Source organism: Homarus americanus, unplaced genomic scaffold, assembly GCF_018991925.1.
Source record: "Homarus americanus isolate GMGI-L3 unplaced genomic scaffold, GMGI_Hamer_2.0 scaffold25013, whole genome shotgun sequence".
NCBI lineage: Eukaryota > Metazoa > Arthropoda > Malacostraca > Decapoda > Nephropidae > Homarus > Homarus americanus.
The window spans coordinates 3,736,555-3,762,890 of record NW_024722158.1 but is presented as its reverse complement, the minus strand read 5'-3'; the positions used below and the strand labels follow the sequence as shown (position 1 = coordinate 3,762,890).

The window sequence follows — 26,336 nt, the reverse complement described above, 5'->3', positions numbered from 1 at the left end:
GATTAAACGAAATATATTTACCGTAAGAAGCTTCTGAGAATCTAAACTCTGGCTGTATATTACTGGAACACTGTTGACAACCTTTTAGAAGATTGTTGTGGGGAGTTAGAGTAAAAAACAGGGAGTTGAGAGCTGCTGTGAAGGACGCTGGCTTTACTGCATATTAAGTGAAGAAGTTTATGCTGTGCATCGTCAACTTAATATCCAACATGTCGCCTGAAGTGTGTAGAGACTTGAGCTTGATGCTATGTGTGTTTATTATGTGAGACGATAAATATTGCGACATATTGTGATAGATAATATTTTGTGGAAGTTGTGTTGCGTGTGTTCACCCACCACTAACCTAACCTAACCTAGCTTAACTTAGCCTAATCTAACCTAACCTAACCTAACCTAACCTAACCTAACCTAACCTAACCTAACCTAACCTAGCTTAATTTAGCCTAACTACTAACTAAACCTAACTTCTAACCTAACATCTAACTTAATCTAACCAAACCTAACTTAAAAACAAAATACCACGACTTTTGCTAAATTATAAAGTCATTGTTGTCTCCAAATGTTAGGTCAGGAGAATTAAATGTTTAAACAAAGGTTAATGTTGCTGAGTGTGTGTGTGTGTTGTATGGGGGGGAGGGGGGATAATGTTTGTGTGGTAATGACTGAGTTTGTTGTGTTTGGCTGGGACAAGGGCTTATTGTTACTGCTGTGTGTGTGTACGGTGCTGTTAATAGTGGGGAAGTATATTTCTCTCCCTCCTTCTGTTTTCCTCTCTCTCCCTCAACCCCCTCCCCCCCCCCTCCCCCCAACACACTCCGACTTTGTGGCGCTGAGACCCGTGTTAGTGGCGCTGATATTAAAGGTTTAGAATAGTACAGTTATTCAACACTGGCTGGCTCTCGGGTCAACCAGCTCTGTCATTCTCAATAGGACTTTGTAAATGTTAACTTCTTGTGGTGTTTTTTGAGTTGAGTTGTGTAGGTGTTTGTTCTCTCTCGCTGTGGGTTAGTCAGAAACGGGAGTGAATGATATAGGTACACACAGACAGACTCTACACACATACATTAATACATGAACATAAATCTTCAAAACAAAAAATAATGTTGAATAAAAATCAGTGTTGTGTGTTTTGATGTAAGGAAAAGTGTTGATGTACTGTGTAGGGTAATGTAGTGTGTGTGTGTGTGAGGTTAGATGAGGATATGTTAGGTTAATTTAGGTTAGGTTAGGTTGGATTCGGTAATGTTAGGTAGGATTAATTTGGTAGTATTAATCCATAGTGAGGAAAGATTAATATAGTCGTGTTATATTTACCCAAATTACCTCACACCCAAGATTAGTTAAAAAGACAGATTAAATAATTAAGAAATAAATCAAAACACAGGTATTGAAAACGCCATTCACTTAACTAATCCTTAAGGTAAATTAATTAAGAAAATATTAATTAGACTTGCTAATTAATTGTTATGTTGATAATTATGTAGATATACGAGTATATTGCTTTATAATGTAGATGTATGAAGTAGATAAATTATGTTAAGAGTGTGATATAAAATGACTTTGTAGTTTGTTAAAGAACATGCGGAAGAAAAAAAAATAATTAAAACTAGATCACACATACACACACACACACGCACACACACACACACACACACACACACACACACACACACACACACACACACACACACACACACACACACACTCACACACACACACACACACACACACACACACACACACACACACACACACACACACACACACACACACACACACACGCCTGTTATGTTAAGTATTAAGTTAGTTTAAGAGTTAATATTAGAAAACAAAGTTGATGTTTAATACATGAGTGTGAAATTAACTAACTGGCAACCTCTCTTCTTATAAGCCCTTCTTCCGTGTAGAGAACATTTTATTTCTTTTCTGGGTGTGTTAATAAGTGGAGGTCTTATGAGAGAAGTTTGTTATTGGTGAGGTCTCTCTCTCTCTCTCTCTCTCTCTCTCTCTCTCTCTCTCTCTCTCTCTCTCTCTCTCTCTCTCTCTCTCTCTCTCTCTCTCTCTCTCCATCTCCATCTCTCTCTCTCTCGTTCACTCCTTCACATATCCACTAAATCACCTTCTCTCACTCTCACCAATAACTCTCTCTCTCTCTCTCTCTCACTCTCTTACCACTACTTACACACACTCTCTCTCTCTCTCTCTCTCTCTCTCTCTCTCTCTCTCTCTCTCTCTCTCTCTCTCTCTCTCCTCTCTCTCACATATCACTCAATCTCACCTTCTCTCACTCTCACACCACTAACTCTCTCTCACTCTCACACCACTAACTCTCTCGCTCACTCTCTCACACCACTAACTCTCACTCTCTCTCTCACTCCCAGGGTTGTGTGACAACATCCAGTTATGTGAGCAGTTGTGTTACAATCTCCATGATGGGACCTTTGAGTGTACCTGCCAGCAAGGTTACTCCCTCGAGCCTGACGGATACAGCTGTACCAGTAAGTATCTGTCCACTGTACCGGGACCTGGAGGGGTCTCACTGTACCGGGACCTGGAGGGGTCTCACTGTACTGTACCGGGACCTGGAGGGGTCTCACTGTACCGGGACCTAGAGATACGGCTGTATCGGCACCTAGAGGGTCTGGCTGTACCGGGACCTGGAGGTCTCACTGTACCGGGACCTGGAGGGGTCTTACTGTACCACTTCCAGGACCTAGGGGTCTCACAATACCGGGACCTAAGAGGGGTCTCACTGTGTACCAAAGGTAAGGGGAGTCTCACTGTACCGGGACCTGGGGGTCTCACTGTACCGGGACCTAGAGTCTGACTGTATCGGCACCTAGAGGGGTCTGACTATACCGGGACCTGGAGGGGTCTCCTGTACTGGGACTGGAGGAGTCTCACTGTACCGGGACCTGTGGTGAGTGCTCACTGTACCGGGACCTAGAGGAGTCTCACTACTGGGACCTGGTGGGGTCCTGCATGCCAGGACCTGGTGGGATCTCACTGTACCGGGACCTGGTGGGATCTCACTGTACCGGGACTTGGTGGGGTCTCACTGTGCCGGGACCTGGTGGGGTCTCATTGTACCGGGACCTGGAGGGGTCTCACCGTACCGGGACCTAGGGGGTCTCACTTGCCCAAGGACCTGGAGGGGGGGTCTTGCTGTACCGGGACCTAGAGTCTCCTGTACCAGGACCTGAGTGGGGTCTCACTGCACCAGGACCTGGAGGGGTCTCACTGTACAGGGACATAGAGAGGTTTCACTGGCCACCCGGGACCTGGATGGGTTTCACTGTACCCGGGACCTAGAGGGGGTCTGACTGTACCGGGACCTGGTGGGGTCTCACTGTACCGGGCTTGGTGGGGATCTCACTGTACCAGGGACCTGGTTGGGTCTCACTGTACCGGGACCTGGAGGGTCTCACTGTACCGGGACCTGGAGGTCTCATATACCGGGACATAGGGGGTTTCTTGGGACCTGGAGAGTCTCCACTGTACCGGGACCTGGAGGGGTCTCACGCATGCCGGGACCTAGAGGAGATCTCACTGTGCCGGGACCTAGAGGGGTCTCATTGTACAGGGACCCTAGAGTCTCTCACTGTACCGGAGTTAGAGGGGTCTGACTGTACCTGGAGTACATTAGTATTAGTACCTGTCCACTGTACCGGGGTTAGAGGGGTCTGTCTGTACCGGGGTTAGAGGGGTCTGTGTACCGGGGTTAGAGGGGTCTGACTGTACCTGGAGTACATTAGTATTAGTACCTGTCCACTGTACCGGCGTTAGAGGGACCTTATTTTTTACCTTCACACAAAAATTTATTCAATCACAACCCAGCTGAGAGAGAGAGAGAGAGAGAGAGAGAGAGAGAGAGAGAGAGAGAGAGAGAGAGAGTATGTGGATCAGGCAGGTTAATAATAATCAAGGTTAAATAAATCATAAGTATCATGGTGGCCAAAGGTAATAAATGATATAAATTAATTCTTACTTATTAAACAATAAATTATAAAAATTAATTTCGACTTAATATACCATACAGTTAATATACCTTTAAAACGTTAATAATATAGACGTTTAAATTATTACAGGCAGGCGTCTTGTTCATGAGGAAACAGTTAATTTGTGTCCGTGTTAATGTTACCGAGGAGTTTGATGTGGAGGGTTGAAGGGGGGGTGGCGGGGTGAGTGGCAGGGGAGGGTGGGGGTGAGTGGCAGGGAGGGTGGCAGGGGTGAGTGGCAGGGAGGGTGGCAGGGTGGGTGGCTGGGTGTTTTTTTTTTTTTAGAGAAAGGAGGGTGAAGAAGATGAGAGGTGGGAGAAGGAAGTTATAGTTCAGAAATTGAAGAAGTTTAGGAGGAGGTAAGAGAGGGCGGGCTGACCGCCTAGCTAAGCTAATAGTGTGTTGGGGTTGTGTCATGGGTTATTTATTGTCTGTCGGTACAGGGACTAGACATCCATCCATGGGTGTTTTAAAGGGCCTTATTTCATATTCCCGCCGACCCTACTGGCGGATGTTGGTCTAGGAAGGTTGTCATTGCCTGGCCGTGTATGGTTGTATGGTTGTTGTCGTTATCTGGTGGGAGTCTTTGAAGGAGTTCTTGCTCTGATCGTTCTATCTTTTGCCAGACTCTGTTGGCCAGGGTGTGCAGCTGCTGGTTGATGGGTTTCATTCTCAGGTCTCTATGTATGGCGGGGTGGGTGGCCGGGAGGGTGGCGGGGTGGGTGGCCGGAAGGGTAGCGGGGCGGGTGGCAGGGAGGGTGGCGGGGTGGGTGGCAGGGAAATTCACGAGTTGAGGGTCTGACTCAGTTGACGACACACTAATTACATATGCATAGTGGGCGTGGGAAAAATGGGCGGCGGTGCGTAAACTGTTTTGTTGTTGCCGCTGTTAATTAAGAGATAGTTTTAACGAGTCTCTCTCTCTCTCTCTCTCTCTCTCTCTCTCTCTCTCTCTCTCCATGACAATTTCTAATACATTTTACTGTTTAATTAACGTCTATCATCCTAATGAGGTAACTGTCATGGTTACTATCATTTACCTGTCTCTGAGGGTTGGCGACCACAGCCCTCCACCACTGACCTGTCTTCACCAATCCTCCCAGATGTTGGGGACCACAACTTTTTATTTTATTCTCAAGCTCAATCTCTACCTTGCTTTGACTTTCCTGCCCTCAGTAATACCCATTATCATCTCTACCATTATCCCCTACGCCAAATTTGACCTATTAATATCTACCATTATCCCTTTGCCCTTCATTTTACCCATTAATATCGCTATGATTGGTGCCCAAGTCCCCAGGGAGCTCTATGATTGGTTTACAACTCCCAATAAGCGCTGTGATTGGTGCACAAGGCCCCAGGGATTAAGAGTGACAGGAGGGGCTGTCAATCTTTTCACTCACCAAATTGGCTAATCCACCCTCGTGATGTGCGGCCAATCTGTGGCTGTCAGTGAGTCCTGGTGTAAAGGTGTTCATTTAATACCTGTGTGTGTGTGTGTGTACATAGTTGACCAATATGTATCTAGGGTACTGTACATATTTTACCTACATATAGTGTTCATTCGGTTGTTATTGTTATTTGGTGTGTAATATCGTGTACTCCACCGGTCATGTACACCACGTTTGGAGTACATGTACACGCTTGAAACAGAAGCTGGCGACCTCTGTAATGTGAAGGTCCTCGCGTCAACACAACCCGCCATTACCTGGGCACACACACACACGAACATATACCATGTGTCTTGTGCAGTACATATACAACCCACTTCCGCTTTTTAGTACAACATCTCAATACATGTACAACAGCCATGATGCAGCCCTTGATAGTCTGGAAGAGAGAGAGAGAGAGTATAAACTAGGCATGTCAATGAACGCTGGCCAACATGACTTAACTAAAGGGAATAGCCTACACTGCCCCGGGGTCGAGTGTGACCTACCTCACCCTCGACCACACACACTACCTCACCCTCGACCACACACACACACTACCTCACCTTCGACCACACACACACACACCCTCGACCCACACACACACACACACACTACCTCACCCTCACACCACACACACACACTACCTCACCTCAGCTACACACACACACACTACCTCACCTACCACACTCACCCTCTCTCCTCCTCTCATCACCCCCCGCCTCTCTCCCTCCCTCCCTACCTCCCTCCTCTCTCCCCTCCCTCTCATCCCCCACTCCTCTCTCCTCCCTCTCCCCCCACTCCTCTCTCCCTCCCTCTCATCACCCCCCTCCTCTCTCACTCCCTCTCATCACTCTCCCACTCCCCCTCTCATCACCCCCACTCCTCTCTCCCTCCCTCTCCTCTCCTTGTCCCCTCCTCTCCTCCTATTCTCCCTATCTCTCTATCCCTCCCTCCGCCATCATACATTCCCACAGGCTATAATCACCATAAATCATGATACTCGTCCGATAAACACACACACACACACACACACACACACACACACACACACACACACACACACACACACACACACACTACACTAACGACACAAAACTGCACAAAAGTTTACCCCACTACTCTAATGCTCTCCCTCAGTCAAAGTGGGACCCCAGCCTCCAGGTACACGAGTCTCAGTCAGGTGCAGTGAGGTACCCCACCCCCCAGCCCTTTAACCCCACCCCCGGCCCCCCACTACCCCCACCATCCCTCGCCCTCCTGTATTCAGTTCATTCCTACCAAGACGCAACTCTCACTGTCTGACTGCACCACCACACCACACTACCACACCACTATCCCAACACCACATCACCAAGGAGTGTAGGGGTGAGGGGAAGGAGGAAGGGCGTCATCAGGTCTGGCTGAAACTAACAATGGGACACCAAGATTGAATATGTGAATAACTCCAGTCACAATGCTGGCCCTCTCTCTCTCTCTGTGTTGTACAGTATCTTTAGTGATTGAAGATGCATAGTGGCACCTCAGGAGGTGTAGTGGCACCTCCAGAGGGGTAGTGGCACCTCAGGGGTAGTGGCACCTCAGGGGGTGGCACCTCAGGGGACCTAGTGGCACCTCAGGTAGTGGCACCTCAGGGGGAGTAGTGGCACCTCGGGGGGGTAGTGGCATCTCGGGGTAGTGGCACCTCAGAGGGTGTGGCAGAGAATGGTGGCACCTCAGGGAGTAGTGGCACCTCAGAGGGAGTGAGTGGCACCTCAGGGGGTAGTGGCTCAGAGGGTAGTGGTGCCTCAGAGGTGATGTGGCACCTCAGAGGGGTAGTGGCACCTCAGAGGGAGTAGTGGCACCTCAGAGGGTAGTGGCACCTCAGGGGTAGTGGCACCTCAGAGGGTAGTGGCACCTCAGAGGAGGGTAGTGGCACCTCAGAGGGTAGTGGCACCTCATGGGGTAGTGGCACCTCAGGGGGTAGTGGCACCTCAGAGGAATACAGTGGCACCTCAGGGGGTAGTGGCACCTCAGCAGGTTCTCTAGGGATCATTAAATGGATGTTTGTTTGTGTGTTCACATCGTATTTCACCTGCGTCAGTCTCTCTATGTATGCTATGTCTAACTGACTGACTGACTGACTCGAGTGTTTAAGTGTTATGTATTATAATATTTATAACTAATAACTACAAGAATAAGAAAAAATATAATACCGTTTGTAATAATACCAATAATAATAATAATAGATGTTGATGATGATGATGGTAACATTTCACCCTCCACAGGGCTGAACTACACCAAGCTCGACTCGTCAATATTGTATGAAAAAGAGGCGTCCTTCGTGGCTGTACTGGACGACAACGACTACCAATCGGATTCTGCCGGGTCGTATCAGCTTGGCGAATCCGAGGTCGGTGGTCCACACGCTGCCAGGTACCAATCTGGCCCCAATCAAGTGTATAACCAAGAGATTGACTATAACCAGTTGATTGACAGAGCTGATATATTAAACTATGACAAGTGAGTCTCTCTCTCTCTCTCTCTCTCTCTCTAACTACTAATTAAGAAAATAAAATATAACACACCATTGAAATATTTCTTTACAACGCGTTAAATACATAACTAATAACAAACAAACATTTAACTACCACGACAATAGCTTTACCTAACCCTATATTGATCTCCACAGATACAAGACGGAGCGAGAGACCCTGCTGGAGAACCTAGGAGCTGAGGAGGAGACCGGCCCGGAGACCTTCTTGGAGATAGACTCAAGAGATCCATTCCACCCCCACACTTCTCCTGGGCCCAACCTGGAGCAGAAGGTCCCGTCTGAAGTACCTAACCTGCAGGCCACTGAGAGTCTCACCTCCCTGGTAGGTCTCTGTCTCACCTTCTCTCTGGTAAGGTAATAACAGTTATAATAATAATAACAATGGTAATAACACTAATAATAATAATAATTATTATTATTATTATTATTATTATAATTATTATTATCATTATTATTATTATTATTAATATTATTATTATTATTATTGTTGTTATTACTAATATTATAACGGGACAGATGACGTCATCAGCAGGACAGGTCGTGACACACTGTAATAATGATGTCTCATCCCCTTTCTTAATTTTACAGCGCAAGTAATATAAATTCTCGTGACGTTGTTGTTACAGTGCCAACTGGAGTGTGGCTCTGGGAGGTGCCAAGTAGACGTCCAGGCTGGAGTGCCACGATGTATGTGCCCTCTGGGGCGAGCTGGAAGGTACTGCCACCCAGGTAGGTCATAGGGGTCACTCACTCACAGAAGACTGTGTTATAATACTTGATGCTGTTCCCTGATATAAAGAAAACAAAATTATATACTCGTATACAGTAGTTTCTGCTATTTTCTTAAACTTTTCAAGGCAAAATAATTTTTTTAATTGTAATTTGATGAAGGAGGTCATTAATTATGGTGAGTGCTTGTAACCTGACCTGAACTACAGAGCAAGGATCACACACACACACACAATAACCAACACCACCATCTGTCACCCTCACAAGTCACACATCCCAACAGTGCCTTCTCCTCCTCCCCTCACAGCTGATAAATATTGCTGGTGACTTTCATTTCGTTGTTCGTAGGTCATCTGTTAGCCTTCAGTTGGGAGGTGGGGAAGCCTTTAATGGTAAGGTGGGGAAGACTTGAGTTGGGAGATGGGGAAGCCTTAGGACCCACCCACACCTGTCCTCTCCCACAGGTTCACAGATAGAGACGGCCCGTTTCCATGGGTCGTCCTGGGTCGGGTTTGCACCGCTCCGAGAGGCATACAGGGATGTACAGCTGACACTAGAGTTCAAGCCAGAGACTGCTGACGGCGTTCTGCTGGTGTCAGGAGAGAATGATGACCTGACGGGTGACTTCATGGCCGCTGTGCTCGTTGGCAGCTATGTGGAGTTCAGGTAAAGTGTTCCTTCACCCTACCTGCTGTACCTTGGCCTATGGTGGTAGTAGCGGTAGTAGTAGTTGTTGTAGCAGTATAGTAGTAGTAGTTGTTGTAGTAATCGTAGTAGTAGTTGTTGTAGTACAGCAGTAGTAGTCGTAGTATTGATACACTGTATTAGAAGAATAGCAGTAGTAGTAATAATTATATCCCCACTAACTACCTAAATTCATATATCAGTTTTTCGAGATGTTAACGAGAATTTACAAGCTAAAGAATAAGGTAAATTTAATAGGGAGATAGAGCAAAAAAAAAATCGGTAATGTTGGGAATGTGTATTTTTGGAAGTTTTTATTTTTTCTTTATATTTCGAATTCACTATAAAAGGATGCAATTTTGATCAAACAAAGTGGGCCAAGCTTTGAAATAGAGGGAAATTGTGGGGTAAGCCACTGACAAAAATAAACTATACCTAACCTAACCTAATTATTACAGGAAAGTCAATATTTAATAACAGGTGCTAGGGTTAAAGAGTGTACAGTAGTTAGGAAACTTTTCAATAGAAGAAAAGTTTTCAGTTTATCAAGGACATCCCAAAAATGGTGGAGGAAATAAATATTTGCCAACCCCCCAAAGTAATCAAGTATTTAATCTAACGACTCAAGTGTCAGTACAATATTCATTTTTAACCTAGCCTAACCTAACCAGAGAAACCAGAAGGACCTGACCTAACCTCTATAGCCCCTTGGATCTCCGTGTGTAAACTCAACCTAACCCAACAGGACAGAACAAAAAATAAAATAACAAAAATAGAGGAACCTAAAGAACCAAGCCTGAAAATGAAATTCAGAAAAACCCGAAAAATATACAAGTTTCCGACAAAAATGGTAAACTGTATAGTAAAGTAATTATATTTTTTATGCTCTGTCTTCTCATATATACATGAACACTGTATAGAGTTCTGAACCTTAACTCATTTCTCCCTCAGCGATCACACAGCCTCTATATGACACCACTAACACTCTATGTCTAATGTTTATAAAGGTGGGATTATCTCTTGATATTTATTGTAACTCTTCTCTCCAGATGGGACTGTGGGTCAGGGGCCGGGTCAGTCAGGTCACCAGAAGAGGTTCATATGGGCGAGTGGAACCGTCTGACTGTCTACCGTCACCGCTGGGACGTGTGGCTTCAGCTCAATGATGGTCACCACATCCAGGGTCGCTCAGAGGTCAGTAGCGGGGTGGGATCTCGTGAAGATTAAGAATCCTCGATTATTTCAACTGATACAGATAGTTAAACACCCTGATGGTGAAGTGGCTGGACCTTTAGTCATTTCAAATTGAGGCTTTCTTACTTTTTTATTTGTTTTTATTTTATTGATTTTATTTTTTTTTGTAATTACCTGTATTCATTTTAACACACCCTCGAATTTTTTCACGCGATGTTTGATTTCTGATGTATTTTTATCAGATCTGACCTTCGTTTCCATGGGAAATGCATCTGTTTTTTTTTTTAAAGAAGCAAGTCATCCTTGATCAAAAATGGATATTTTCTATCAAAAACGAAGGTGAGATCTGAACAAAATACGTCCAGATACTGTACAGTACAATACATCAGAAGCCAAGTTTCTAGACCCCTAGCTTTCACTAAATTAACCTACCTTAACCTAACCTCGCCTAACCCCAGCAGGGTAGAAAACGCGGGTGGAGATTTATTGATCTAATTTCTTAGGCGTTCCTCACCTGTGCGATTTTTCTGAAAGAAAAACGTTTCCAAGAGGCTTCAAGGGTTGAGGAATGTATATATGAGGCAAAAATTGAATAAAAGTAAGTGCTTCTGTTTGATTTGAATATGTGCTTAACCGAATAATAACCAATTTTTTTAAAATTTGGGACCTAACAAATATAGTCAGCCATGAGGACAATGTAGGTAGGGTGGGAGGGCATGGGGTACAGGCAGTCCCCCACCAGGAGTTACAGGTGGAACCTTGAAACTGGTTAAGTTGTGAACTCTTGGAATAACCCGCCAGAGTGTGTTGTGACGGCACCAAGTGTGAGCTCATTTAAGGACAGACTCGACCAACATTAACACACGTTCTGGTGCATTTTAGAGCCTGTACATGTCCAGTACTTGCCATCAGTGTGTAACATAGACATGACTAACCATCCAAGTGGCTAACAGGCCTATCAGTGGTGAAGAGGATTTGGTATAGTATAATGTACACAATGGAGACATAGAGTACATTAATGAGGAACTATATGGGTAGGAGGGCCAGGGAAGGTAAACATTAAGTCACTTTGATCAAGGAGAGCCTCTTGCCCACACATGTACTGGATATTTTACACAACAGATGTTTATATTAATGTTCTTTATGTAGTGAGTTTAATGTGTGCTAACAAAATCATTGATATTCTTGTTGATATCTACATCACATACAGTATTTATTTATCTGTATTCTTTATATATTTTATTGATTTATTCTAATTCGTTAAGTCATCCCGACTCCTCATGAGGTCCTTGCTTAAATCAACTGAACTTTTTACCATCAATTGTATACCTACACTGTCTATGTATGGGGTTTGTATACCTACACTGTCTATGTATGGGGTTTGTATACCTACACTGTCTATGTATGGGGTTTGTATACCTACACTGTCTATGTATGGGGTTTGTATACCTACACTGTCTATGTATGGGGTTTGTACACCTACACTGTCTATGTATGGGGTTTGTACACCTCCACTGTCTATGTACTTTTTTGTATGTCTACACTGTCTATGTATCCTACCAAACATGGCAGGTTTTCTCTGGTACCTTACTCCAACTTTGTACTGTACTGTACTAACACTGGATAATGAAGGTCATAACAGAACAGACCAACCACCTGAATGGCAAGTAAACTGACAAGTGGTGAAAATTATAAATTGCAAATTAAAAATACTGATTAGTTTTATTCTCTATTTGTGTTTTTAATCATTACATACTTTCAGGGTTTGTTCTCCCGCATCACCTTCCGTGAGCCACTCTACGTGGGCGGCTCCAACAACCTGACGTCCCTCGCTCCAAGACTCGGGGTAACCACCGGCCTTCAAGGGTGTGTGAGGCGACTTCAGGTCAATGACCACGTCTACCGTTTTCGAAAAAGTGATCCTCTTAGGGAACCAAACTTGCCGTCAGACTACGCCGCCCTGGATGGCTGGGGCCTAAGTGAGTTGTGAGGTTGAATAAAGAAATGACAAACATTTTGATAAATTATTCACAGACAAAACTGTACACTGTGAAGTGCTTCACCAACTTAAACACAGTTTTATACAGTCATGGTTGATTAAATTGAAGTAATTTAGTGATAATTTTTATTGTATTATTTAAGTAAGATCTGTGGGCTGTTAGAATATATTATTTTCTGTGTGATTTTCCATTAACTGCCTATTAGACAGTCCTGGTAAACTGTTGAAATTAAGTTATGATGGTTATTGTCTTATCTTGACTGTATGTAAGCTGCAATAAAAGTGCCTTTTAAGGTCATTTTAAAAAGTATTCTTAACTAACATACAGTGTAACTAAATTATAAGCTGATATTTACTTGTATTTTAAGTTAATAGAGTTGACAGAGTTCATCCAAGCTGTTAGCGACTTTCCAGGTCATGAGCAAGTGTGCATTATCACTTTATTAACAGACTTCAGTACTTCTCCTTTAGTGTCCCTCAGCATATTTCTTCATCTCACCTCACAGTATACAAAAAAATATTATCACATATCCTATGTAAAAATTGAAGAAATATAATGAGTGAGAGATTTATCAGGGAGTTACAAGCTGCTTCTGTTGCACTTGACAATTCTTCAAGACATACAAATGAGTAAATTGGTTTCCATTTCTTTATACTTTGCTTCTATAAGCCATCTTCCACTGCACTGTACTGTATGGTGACAATTATGATTCTCCCTCACACTGTTCCTCCCCCCCTCAAGCTGCCTCACACTGTTACTCCCTCCCTCAAGCTGCCTCAAACTGTTACTCCCTCCCTCAAGCTGCCTCACACTGTTACTCCCTCCCTCAAGCTGCCTCACACTGTTACTCCCTCAAGCTGCCTCACACTGTTACTCCCTCCCTCAAGCTGCCTCACACTGTTACTCCCACCCCCAAACTGCCTCAAACTGTTCCTCCCTCAAGCTGCCTCACTGTTCCTCCGTCAAGCTGCCTCACCACATATGTCCTGCTGTAATGTTCTCACATAACACTGTCCTATATTTTCCTCCTCTCATGTTTTAAAGTCTTATAAGAATTTCACACCAAGTAAGCTCGTAAATACGTATACAGTATAATGTAGGTAATCAAGGTTTATATTAAGGACACTTTCACTAAACATTCTTTACCATATTGCTTTTAAGAACATAACTGATCCTTCTGTTATTATTATAGTTTATTATTTAATGCATAACTGAATCCTTCCTTACCAATCAGCTGAGTGTATTGGTGATGCATGTAGTGAGGTAGAGTGTCAGCATGGAGGGAAGTGTGTGGCCTCTACCCAAGACACCAAGAACCTCTCAGCGGTGACTACAACCCCAACTCCTCCCCCGTTCTTTGCCCCGCCACCACCTGTCCCCGTCTGCCTCTGTCCATTAGGCTATGCTGGAGACTTCTGTGAAAAGCAACTCAACCTTGAGGTAAGTTATTGGTGAAAATTTTGCTAATAATTTTTTAAAACATGGAAACAAAAAATTAAACTTGTGAAACTTGAGGATCTTGGAATATATTTTAGTTAAGTTAGTTGTGGTTGTAAATGGGAATAGATATGATAGGGTTTACTTGTTTTGATTTTTTTTTTTTTTTCATTTTATCATCAGGTTCCTTCCTTTAATGGGTCGTCACACCTTATGTTCCCTGCACTGGGAGGTTCTGTGTTGTCATGGCTGGAGCTGGAGTTGGTGTTCCGTGCAGCGTCAACTGATGGAGTCCTCCTGTACGAGAGCCACCGGTCTGATGGCACGGGGGACTTCATAGCCCTCACGCTGTCCCAGGCTCATGTCCTCTTTACCATTGATCTTGGTTCTGGTATTTTGACTCTCAGGTAAGTGAGAACCAGACAAACTTTTTAATCTTATTACCTCAAGACTGTGTGAAAATTGGCATCGTTTTGAGTTTATAAGTACTGTTGTCCACTTAATGTTTAACTTATCTCAATCTCATCAAAATGTCTCATTCAGGTCAGTGTACCCAATCCGTCCCGGTATCTGGCACTCGGCACGAGTGTCACGAACAGGTCGCTGGGCATGGCTGTATGTGGACGACCAACCTGTAGTGAGTGGACTGACTCCTGGTGGCTTCACCATGTTGTCTCTCTCTCATCCACTCTACCTCGGAGGTATCCCGCCCACATCCACCTCACAGCCCATCCTGCCAGCATCACAGTCATTTACTGGCTGTATACAGAAGGTCAGATCATTATGTTTGGTGATATTATTTGTTCAAGTTCTATTTTATTTTGACTGTTATAACCCAAAGTCATTCAGCATCATATAAGAATCAGAGTACAGTACAGTACCATACAGTATTACATAAAATTAGATATGCAACAACTCTCAAAAAAAGCAAATGTTCAGCTCTTTGATTACTGCACACCCAAAGGAGGCAACAGTTATAGACCATCAGTACCAGAGCCAAGTACTGTACAGTATTTCACTAACATGTTGTTGTGTCCGTCACAGTTAGCGCTCAATGGTCGACCAATTCACCTGGTCTCCGGGGCCGTCTCAGGAAGCAACGTAGATTCCTGCAGTCACCCGTGCTCTCAGCGTCCCTGTGACAATGGAGGCATCTGTGAGCCTCACGGACCAACGTACACCTGCCGCTGTCCTCTTGGCTTCAAGGACGAGCATTGCAGGAGTCGAGTAGTGACGCAAGCTGCAACTCCAAGCTTCAGTGGGCGGTCATTCCTCAAGTATGCTGACACAGAGATCATGAAACGGTGAGTACCAGTATGAAATCCTAGGACGATCTATGATTCACTTTTACTGTCTTATGCAACTGTCACTTCACAAAGACTATAATAACTTTAGGTATTTTTGAAAGAGGAAATTGTAAACTGTTCCTGACAATGTCTGTGTACTGTACATACTATTGTTGTGAGATTGTTATACGGTATTTGTACTTTAGTTTTTGTCCATCAATGCACAGTCTAACAAATTTTTATTTTATCCATTACTTGTGCTTCAGTGTCTCCAGATGAATTTATTCCTTTTTAAACAATGTAAACTTTACTCTCATCCTTTTTCAACACATATTTCTATCATTCTCTTTATTTTCATTCATTGAGGAAAGCTAAAGCAAATACTGTCTTTTTCAGAGTGTCTGGTGATAAGCTACACCTGTGGCTGCGGTTCCGAGCCTTGACCCCAGATGGCCTCCTGGTGTGGGCCGGGGAGGAGGACGATGGTGGCGACAACAGGGACATCCTCGGGCCACCTCTGGGAGACTCGCTCAGCCTGGAGTTACAAAATGGACGCCTCATACTCCGCTACAACTTGGGGTCAGGGTTTGCCCAGTTGATTTATAACAGTAGTGGTCGTCTGGATGATGGCCAGTGGCACACAGTCAGGATCTACAGGTCAGTACAGGTTGTGTGTGATCTATAAAGGATGATGGTAGAGAGACACAGACAGAACGATAAACAGATAGATACAGATAGACACACACACACACACACACACACACATACAGAGGAGAGACAGACAGAGAGGAGAGAGAGATATTGATTGAGATCTTTTGCAAATGGTGAAGAGTATTATCAGTGTTTGGTTTGGAGGATAGAGGAGCTTAAGTTTGGAGGAATGAAGAAGAGGGAAGGCTTGCAGGGCAGGAGTCAGAATGTTTGGAGAATAAAGGGAGAGAAAGTTTGGAGGGTAAGGGAGAGAATTTAAATGTGTAAAGAGTCTGAAACAATATGACGCAACAGACGAAGAATTTTGACTAACCTACCAAGACAGGAGTAGTGGTATTCATTTTGAGTTTCATCAGACCTCTCTGTTAAGATACTATTTGGAGTGAGTGCACACCTATATTTACAACATCAATAATTCACTAAACATTAATATGAAGGTTTAGAAGTTTATTCAGTATAGCAAGAAAATTATATTAATTTACCATTACTATATAACTTACACAGCACCATGATATAAGAGTAAATAATCTTGTCTCACAGGTACGAGAGGGAAGGACGCTTGTCTGTGGATGATGGAGAGGAGAGTGTGGTTGTGTCGCCTGGGGACTTGGTGCAGCTAAACGTTGACACCTCCCTATATATTGGTAAGCTTAATGTAGTGTTGTGGTAAGAGGATGTTCGTTTCATCAACTAAAATTATTTACATTATTATAATATGTTATTATGCTCCTAAAATTGAAGAGAATGTTATGTAATGCTGTTCCACTTTGCATTTATATCACACTGTATGCATGTGTGTGTGAGTGTTGGGGGAGGACAGGCAGGAGTGAAGGAATCATATAATCATTGTTTAGAATTGTTGTTAGCCTCAAGCACATGTCACTTAAACTGTGTATCTCTTATAGATAATTAGTTGTGATGAGTTGTATCTGTCTCATCACTTTAGTGTACAGCATCTTATGAACAACATGAATTCAGTATAGTACAGCATAAGCTAACGTATACCTCTTGCCAACATGTAAAGGGTTGGAGTCCTGTTTGGTCCAGACACACGTGAGAAGGGTGTTATCCAGTGTGACCCTCACTACCAAACATCACAGCCTTTCCGGATTCCAGTTTCCTCTTGTACTAACACTAGATAGACCAACCACCCGAACGGCTAGTAAGCTGATGATGATGAAATGATAATAATTACTCGTATTATCTTCCCCAGGTGGGCGGGAAACTTTCCATGGACCTCATAATGAGTACAGGTCCCCTGGACTGACTGGCTGTGTGGCTGACCTGACCCTGGCAACAGACTACCATGTTGACCTCATAACTCAGGCAACAGCAGGGCAGAACATCGACTACTGCTGACCGGACAGTGGGTAGGACGGATGGGAGGAAGGGTAGAGAAAGATGAAAGACAAAGCGGATTATTGAAGAAATGATTTTATGATGAGATAAAGGAAGAAATTAAAGAGAACATTTTACCAATGAAAACCATTTCCTCTTATTGTATATGTCAAGAGTTAGAGCAAAGGAATGTATTTAGTTCTGAGATGTTGCTGATGTAGGTTTCAAGGCCATTGTGTGTTAAGTTACATCTTTAGATAATATGTTACCACTAGCTGAATATATCACAAGACGCAGGTTATATTAAGCTAGAAAAATCACTGTAAACTACAAAGATTATTAAATGAGAAAAAATAAGGATTAATTACTTGAGTCAGAGGTGATAGATGCAAGTCACCACCATTTAGTTTTAATGATATGGATTAAAGTGCCGTAGAAATTTAGTTGTTTACAGAGATTTCACGTAAATATTGAATGAGATGCATGAGTGTTGATGAAACTTAACCACCACCTCAGTAGTTAAGAATACCTTATATAGAGTGAATGCAAAATATCACCTTTATTCCTTATCCCACCTAAGGTTCATAATCACTCATCACATTCAAGACAAAAAAAAAAAGATAATCTGTTGTACAGATTTGTTGAGAATGATTAGGCAGTGTGCTGACCTGAAGCATCTTAGAAGTGATTCATTCCTTTCATTATGTAGTGTGTGTGTGTGTGTGTGTGTGCATGTGTGTGCGTACGTGAAGGAGGGTGGCCGTACCTGTATGTTCTGCACACGTCAACATTGTGTTTACTTTGGTTATATGTAGAATCACCATCATAAAGGATAAGTGATGACTATGTGACCAAGTTGTCCATTATGAATACCACACTCATGTAAGCTTTTTTCATATGTAGCTCCACACAGTCACAGTGAAGATGTATAGTGTGTGTGAGGCTATGTATAAATGTATGTATGTATATGTCTGTAAAACTCATAATATACAGATAACTCTAAATTAGGGTGATGTTGTTCACTATTATGCTGATATTCAAGGTGTTTCTTTAACAATGGAGATGGCCTAATTTAAATCTCTCAGGGGTTTCGACTTGAACTGGTCATCAGTCACATCAACAGATAACTGAGCCAGCTCACATTGTTCCTCCAACAAAAACTTAATTTCTTTGGCAATAGAAAGAACCAGTGACTCGACCTTAGTTATTATATAAAACATATCTGTAAACAGTGATATCTCCATTAGCCAGAACAATTGGTGTACGGCACTCCCGGGAACGAGAGATTTCCAGGTAATGAGACGACTCTCTCAAAGCCGGAAAAAATCCCTCATCACTGGAATTTTCCCAAATTTTCTGGGTAACGGAAAAATATTCTCGAAAGTTCCAGAAATTGTGCGTTACATTGTCTCTCGAACCCAGAAACATATCCCCCATCCCCTGAATTTTCCAGTTACCGGGAAAATTTTCTCAGAATTTTCCAGAAAATGTGCCCTTTGGAAAGTCGTTCCCAAAGCCGGATTATCCATAATATTCTGGCTTTGGGAACAATTTTCCAAGAAAATTTCAGTTTCGGCTATCAGAGAGTTCCGGGTTTGAGGGATTCCAGCTAACGGAGATATTACTATTAATTTTCATCGTGCCGAGTTGCTGCAGTTAAGACTTTTTGGTTAATGACTTGCAGTATACTACATAAGTTAGGTGTCATCATGTCCCCCAGTTGGTCGTCTCTCTTAACTTTGTAGCGAAAACCCTGGTCTCCATTGAGCTGCTTGTGAGTATAAAATCATAATTGAGTTTGTTCATTTTTTTTATATGTCTGCCATGACTGTGTGTATGGCTGTCATGGCTGTGTATATATACCTGCCATGGCTGTGTATATACAGTATACCTACCATGGCTGTGTGTATGGCTGTCATGGCTGTGTATATATACCTGCCATGGCTGTGTATACCTACCATGGCTTTGTGTATGGCTATGTATATATACCTACCATGGCTTTGTGTATGGCTATGTATATATACCTACCATGGCTGTGTGTATGGTTGCCATGGCAGTGTGTATGACTGATTATGTACATGCAGTGCTTGACTCCACCAGTTGAAGAAGAAATAGTCCATGCCATTTGTTGTATAAGTGATAATGTTTCAGTGAAAGCTATAAACCTACATATAATTTCAAGTATTATTCATGTTACCTAAATCATTACAAATGTTTTTATTTGTGTACATAATGAATTTATAGCACCTTTCATAATGGCTTAACTGAATGTAAGTGTTCATTTTGGGATATGTATTTCAGTTTGTGTTCCATCTGTTCATTATAGTTTTGCCAGAATATTGTGAATCAGCTGAACAGTCATTATCGTGTGTTCATTTTTTGTACCACAGTGATGACAGATATGAGTAGCCTCCTCCAAGTTGCTGAAACCCATAGCTTAAACGGTCGATGCTGTACTCAGTGATGTATATTTGGTCTTGTCGTATGTGTATGTCGTATACCTGTACTAATATTGATGACGGTAAGTTCAACTGTTGTCCTTGAAAACTACGATAAACTAAGATACGGAGAGTTAAAGTTTAAGCTATTCTGTTTTGAGTAACAGTGACTGATTGTGAGGTAACTTATAACACTGAAACTAATAATTATAATTTCCCACAACTTTAAAACTACTAGAGTTAAATAACCAATGATGGTTATGGCATTAATAGCAGTTGATAATAATACTCATCCTTCACAAAGACAGCATTAGTGACAGCATTATTTAAGATATAAATTAATTCTTGTAAGATGTAAGTTGGGGCTCAAGCAGCTCCTACAATATTTGTTACCAAGACCCAAGATGTGTGACAGGACTCGGCAGCAGTAATACTGTACGTGGCTTGGAGGAGGTGTACCACGGCCCTGAGTGTGGATACAACACTATGGTTTTATCATTAGAATTAAGGAAACAATTTGCCTTTGATTTGATAAAAGTGTGTGTACTATTATCATATGGTTATACAAGTTACTAATTTCATAACTATGTAAGCTTTACTTCAAAACCTTAACAGAAATTGGCAGTCAGTACACACTGTAATATGATCCTATAGGCATATTCTACATATCATTTTGTAATGTAATAATAGTAAGTTAATCAAGAAGATAGTGCCTACATATTTGTGTTACTTAAGTCATTCTCAGAATGAGCGTTCTTAGTATCATCTAGTCAATGTATGTTCATGTAAACCAGTCAAGAGCTTACACACCACCGACCAGAGGATGGGAGGGTATGATACTAGCATTATGATCCTGGGCAACTAAAGCATTACTACAGATAACATTGTTCCATTGGATGTGTATAGAGTGTTACCAAGTTATGGTCCTAATGTACTAGATAGTTTTTCAAATTCATATTCATTCATGAGCTAAATGTAATGGTACCTGTGTAAATATAATTTACAGTATCCAGTAGTCCTCAGTCGATATGGTATAAATTCCTACCTTAATCCTTTTACAGATAAGATGAGTCCATGTTGCTATTATATATATTCCAGTTTACATTCTCCAAAACCAATTATATACATATACTATATCAGAATTATACATATTCTATGAGTTTTCTCATGCCAGTATTGACCCCCAAAAAAGAATAAAGTTTTTATGAATACTATATATATATTTCAAAATGTATATACATGTCTATTACCAGAGACCCAGTACAGTACAGTACTTTGATGCTTTATGACTCAGTACTGCCACTTATAAATGTGTCACTATTAATTTATTAATATTATGGTCAGTTTCTGGCATCAGTAAATTTTAGCCATTAAAAAATACTTTCTCAGATAATGATAAAATTTGTGTCGTCGTCAACGCTGCATAATCAAGATTGGGGTCAGCTGCAACTTGGATCATCCGGGTATCAGTGAAGTACCAGATACATACCGGGGCAGATGGATTATCATACCCTTTCTATTTTGGATAACATGCAAGAACAAAGGTCACAGCCTAACACTAGTAATTTGAGCCTGCTGTGTGGTACTGTTGTAATCAATTGAATATTCATCATCAGAGGAGGAGTCATAAATGTATTGGGTTCAGATGCCCATTTGCTGATATCAAAGACACTTCTGTTAGCATGTGAATATTTAGGTACAGGTGTGGGGTCCCTTGTATGGTGTTACCCCATTCCAGAAAGACCCAAACACTGTGAAGGTAACTGAACAGTGAATAAAATAATGTACATTAAAGTTAACTGGAAGAGTAACTTAACCTTTGATATAAAGCAAAATAAATCCTCATTACATTTAGGTAAAGTTCTGGATCTGAAAACCTCATACTGTGGAAAAACTAAATCAGTCTCCAATTTGATTTAACCTAACATTTTCACCTGCAGTTTTCAAAGATTATGATAACTGTGTAGGAAAAATTGTTTAAAATAATTTCTGGGACTAAACTGTAACATTATGGTGTCTGTACAGTATGGTAAGTAATGTAATCCATATTTAAGTATTATCCACATTTTAAAAGAAATAAGTAATTTTGTAAGATCTGTAGGTCCCCAGAACACCTTATTAATTTGCCACACTGCAGGTAAGAATGTGTAATGTGGCATATTAATAAGTCTCAAGAGATGTGAAGTGGTTGCACACTATTGTTATATTACATTGATTATATTCACAGAATTTATCATGTATATCAAGAACTTTACTAAAACTCATTATAATTAAATGGTTTTGAACTGTTGCCACCACAGGGTCAAGATTCCAGCACTTGGTGTGACCTCTAGGACTCAGAAGCATCAACACAGTTCATGTACAGCAACTAAGGAGTAAATCTTGTGCCATTTTACACTTGTGTTTTTTTTTTTATACCTTGAAACTTTGTGAATACTGTACCTAGATGGTCCGACCCTCATGAGGCTCTTCACTGGTGTGTTCTCCCCACTTGGAGTACTGTACCATCTTCCTGTTTGGTCCATGGAATATACTTAAGACTGCCAGCTGATGGAGAATGTCCAAAAAGAGGGCATTTAATATACCAAGAGATGTTAGAACACCTTCAACTGCCTACAGAAGTTTATACTATAGACAGGCAAGTGGTGATTTAATGTAAGTTTATAAGCACCTCAAAGGACATTCTACAGTAAGGTAGCAGGCAACTGTCAAACAGGGAGATACTACTGCATGGGAAGATATTGGAAGCATAATGTGTTGTCCACTGGGAGACAGTGCTGCCATATGGCATCACAAAAATTGTGACCAAGTCCCAGGTTTCTGATGTGACTGACTTTCTGCCTCATTTACACACTGTAGTGGACGTCTCCCCTACAACTGCTTACAACTGCGTAGCCACAGCCACCACCTGTTACCGCATTCCGACGCGCTGGCGTCTCCTAGCAACCAAGCGAGAGCTGAAACCAGATGTTACCGTTGCTTAGCAACGAAACTAGTCACCGGCAACTTTCTGGGTTTTCCCAACATGATTCATAGAGGACTGGCGGCTGCTGCTGGGTATATAAGCTCTGTCTCTCCATTGAGATTCATTCTGCCCATCTTCCTGAACAAGCAACACCTCCTCCAGCAAGCTCCACGCTGTTAACATTTATTTCAACCAGGAGGCCAGCAACAGGCAACATCTTCTCTAACGAAGCTCCTGCACATCTACCTCCTTCAACACGCTACTCACCGAACGTCTTCTACTGAGCAGCTCCCCACCACACGGCATCTCCAGCACCAGACTGTCTATCATATAACTTAAATATTATACAAGAAAACCACATTAGAGTTTCCTTCCATCCTGAGTGCTAGACAACATTGATATCTCGATACCCCTACAATGGTGACTCCCGGAGATTAGCACTCACACAGGATGGAGGAGACACTGATCACGCTCCCAGTCTTCAAGCAGACACCGGCTCCTCTTCCTGCCCCACGCACCACATCCTGACGACCCCAGGACACCCGTCATGCCTCAGACGCCGACCCCGGCCCAGCAATAACCCCTGACGCGGCCTCTCTTCCTGAATCCCGACCCACACACCCCTCTTTTCTCCCTCAGGTACTCCCTGCTAATGTCCTGCACCCTGCTGCTGTCGTGGACCCAGCTGCTGTCACGAGCCCTAATCCGCTTCTGCTGACGCAGCCCCTGCTCCTGACCCAGGCCCACACACACCCCAGCAGGCGCATCTGACGACCCTGTACCTGTCATGAGGGAAGCACACCAATCATCGCCTCCACACACCCTTTTTCTCCCTTCTCCCACAGATAGTGTGTATCTAGACAGTTGTATTTCAGCGATCGGCTCATCACGCCATCGCCGTTGTCTCACATGAGGCATGCACCGCCCGGTCTGCCTCACATGTGCTAAGCAACTCTACAAACAACAAGTCTCCTACACCGCCTGGAGGGAAGAGGGAGTATTGTAGTGGACGTCTCCCCTACAACTGCCTACAACTGCGTAGCCACAGCCACCAGCTGCTACCGTCTTCCCTAGCAACCAAGCGTATCCGCATTCCAATGCCGCCGTATCCTAGCAACCGAGCCAAAAGACCGGCGACTTCTCGGGTTTTCCCAACATGACTCATGGCGGCTGCTGGGTATATAAGCTCTGTCTCTCCATTGAGATTCATTCTGACCATTCTTCTTGAATTAGCAACACCCCCTCCTCCGCCGCTGCCTGGCTGCCTTAGCTCCTCCTCGCCTGCCTGGCGGTCCTCGCTCCTGCCAGCGAGCATGGCGACCCACCAGCTGTCCTTCTCTGAGCTTCCTCACCAACCAACTCTCATTCTGGCCCATCTTCCTGAACACGCAACACCTCCTCCCAGCAAGCTCCTAGCTGTCCAGCATTCATTCAACCAGGAGGCCAGCAACAGGCAACATCTTCTCTAACGAAGCTCCTGCATATCTACCTCCTTCAACACGCTACTCACCGAACGTCTTCTACTGAGCAGCTCCCCACCACACGGCATCTCCAGCACCAGACTGTCTATCATATAACTTATATATTATACAAGAAAACCACATTAGAGTTTCCTTCCATCCTGAGTGCTAGACAACATTAATATCTCGATACCCCTACAACACAATTGCATGGCCCCAATTGTGTCTCTTACTTTGACAACATATACATATTTTTATCTCGCTCTTGAGCTGTTTTATTTGTTCCTTTTTTCCATATACCGTATTTATTGTCTAATTTATTTTTCTTTGTTTTTTTTCCCCACCCAGGACCTGATGTGGGTCAGTGACTTGTACACTACTCAGGTAATTAAGGAAATCATAATGTCCTTAGACTGGTACAGTACATATGATACTTTTAGTACAATATTATATATTATATATTTCTTTTATACATTCACATAATGTTTCATTAAACCTTTTTTCTTTAACAGTAATATCCCATTACATCTAGGTTGGCATATTTTTTATGTATTGTATTTAGGAAATTAGTATTAATTATTTGCATATGCAAAACATGAATATACGTAACAATACAGTGTATGGTTATAAAAATATCGATAATGTCATTATCCTCAAGAATCAGCTCGTCCTGCTAGCTAGATAGTACAGCATTACCTATACAAGTATACATACTGTATATACATGCTGAATCATTTGTAAACTTGTATGACAATTTTACTGCACACACAGTATATATATATATATATATATATATATATATATATATATATATATATATATATATATATATATATATATATATATATATATTTCATGTAAATCCACAATGAAAACGTGGATAAGATAAATCTTGATAAAATCACGCGGGAAAATGGAAACAACGGAGCACCTTAGCTCCGTGTGATTTTATCAAGATATATATATATATATATATATATATATATATATATATATATATATATATATAATCTGAAAAGAAGAAAACACGAAGTTCCCAAGCGCTTTCGTGTCACCCCGCCTGGTCCCCGAGATATGCTAGGGACTGTCAGTTGGTTGAAAATGTTCAAAGGAGGGCCACCAGACTGGTGCCTGCACTTCGGCATCTCAGCTTCCCTGAGAGATAAGAGCGCCTGAACTTGCCTAGCTTATACTACAGACGAGCAAGGGGTGACCTAGTTGAGGTGTATAAGCATCTCGGGGCACTACTCAGTTGAGTGTCCTTACTTGGAGCTGGCAGACGCTCGCCCCACAAGGGGTCACAGCTCAAGATTGAAGAAGCCGCAAGTCCAGAAAACCGTGAGGGCAAACTTTTTCGGAGTGAGGGTTGTAAACTCTTGGAATAATCTACCAGAGAGTGTTGTGACGGCACCGAGTGTGAGCTCTTTCAAGACAAGACTTGACCAACACTGGAGCAGGTTCAGGTACATTCAGGAGCCGGTGCATGCCCAGTACTTGCCAACAGTGCGTGACAGAGACGTGACCAATCGCCCGGACGGCTAACGGGCCGATCAGGGAAGAGGATAAAAGTAAAAGTAAAAAAATTCACATCTTCAGGGGTGAGTACAAACTAAAGAGAGAAATACAAATCAAGGTGTATATATACAGAGGAGGGTGAGACCAGGTCCACAATGGTCAGGTATTAGGTAATGACCCTACTAATCTTTAAAAAGCACCTAATACCTGACCATTGTGGACCTGGTCTCACCCATCTCTGTATATATACACCTTGATTTGTATTTCTCTCTCTAGTCTGTACTCATCCCTGAAGATGTGAATTACACGAAAGCGCTTGAGAACTTAGTGTTTTCTTCTTTCCTTGTGGTTATCATCATATACCTAGATCACGCGCACCTACAGTGATTTACTTGCATATATATAAATATATGGACGTCATGGACACCCAACGATATGGTAAGTTTTGATTTTCTCCGTAAATGTACTATGCTTCCCTCAGCTTCTTGAACTTCCCGGATGTTCTGATAACATCTCCCCCCATCTCATCAATAGGATTTCCTTTCTCCAAGCACGACAAACATTAAAATATAACACCAAATTCTTTGTTCAGGCGAATATTTGGAAACAAATATT

At 42.5% G+C, this 26,336-nt stretch overlaps 1 protein-coding gene across 1 annotated transcript; it reads left to right on the top strand.

Moving 5' to 3' along the window:
* Positions 1 to 2,362: 2,362 nt before the first annotated feature.
* LOC121862106 (pikachurin-like) lies at positions 2,363 to 22,176 on the top strand (the record flags this gene model as incomplete). Its single annotated transcript, XM_042360091.1, has 14 exons — positions 2,363 to 2,498; positions 7,696 to 7,930; positions 8,100 to 8,286; positions 8,591 to 8,693; positions 9,158 to 9,359; positions 10,427 to 10,571; positions 12,334 to 12,550; positions 13,806 to 14,011; positions 14,192 to 14,415; positions 14,552 to 14,780; positions 15,053 to 15,312; positions 15,691 to 15,951; positions 16,546 to 16,649; positions 17,219 to 22,176. Coding segments are annotated over 14 exons (2,655 nt in total), but the record flags the coding sequence as incomplete, so codon positions are not given.
* Positions 22,177 to 26,336: the final 4,160 nt, after the last annotated feature.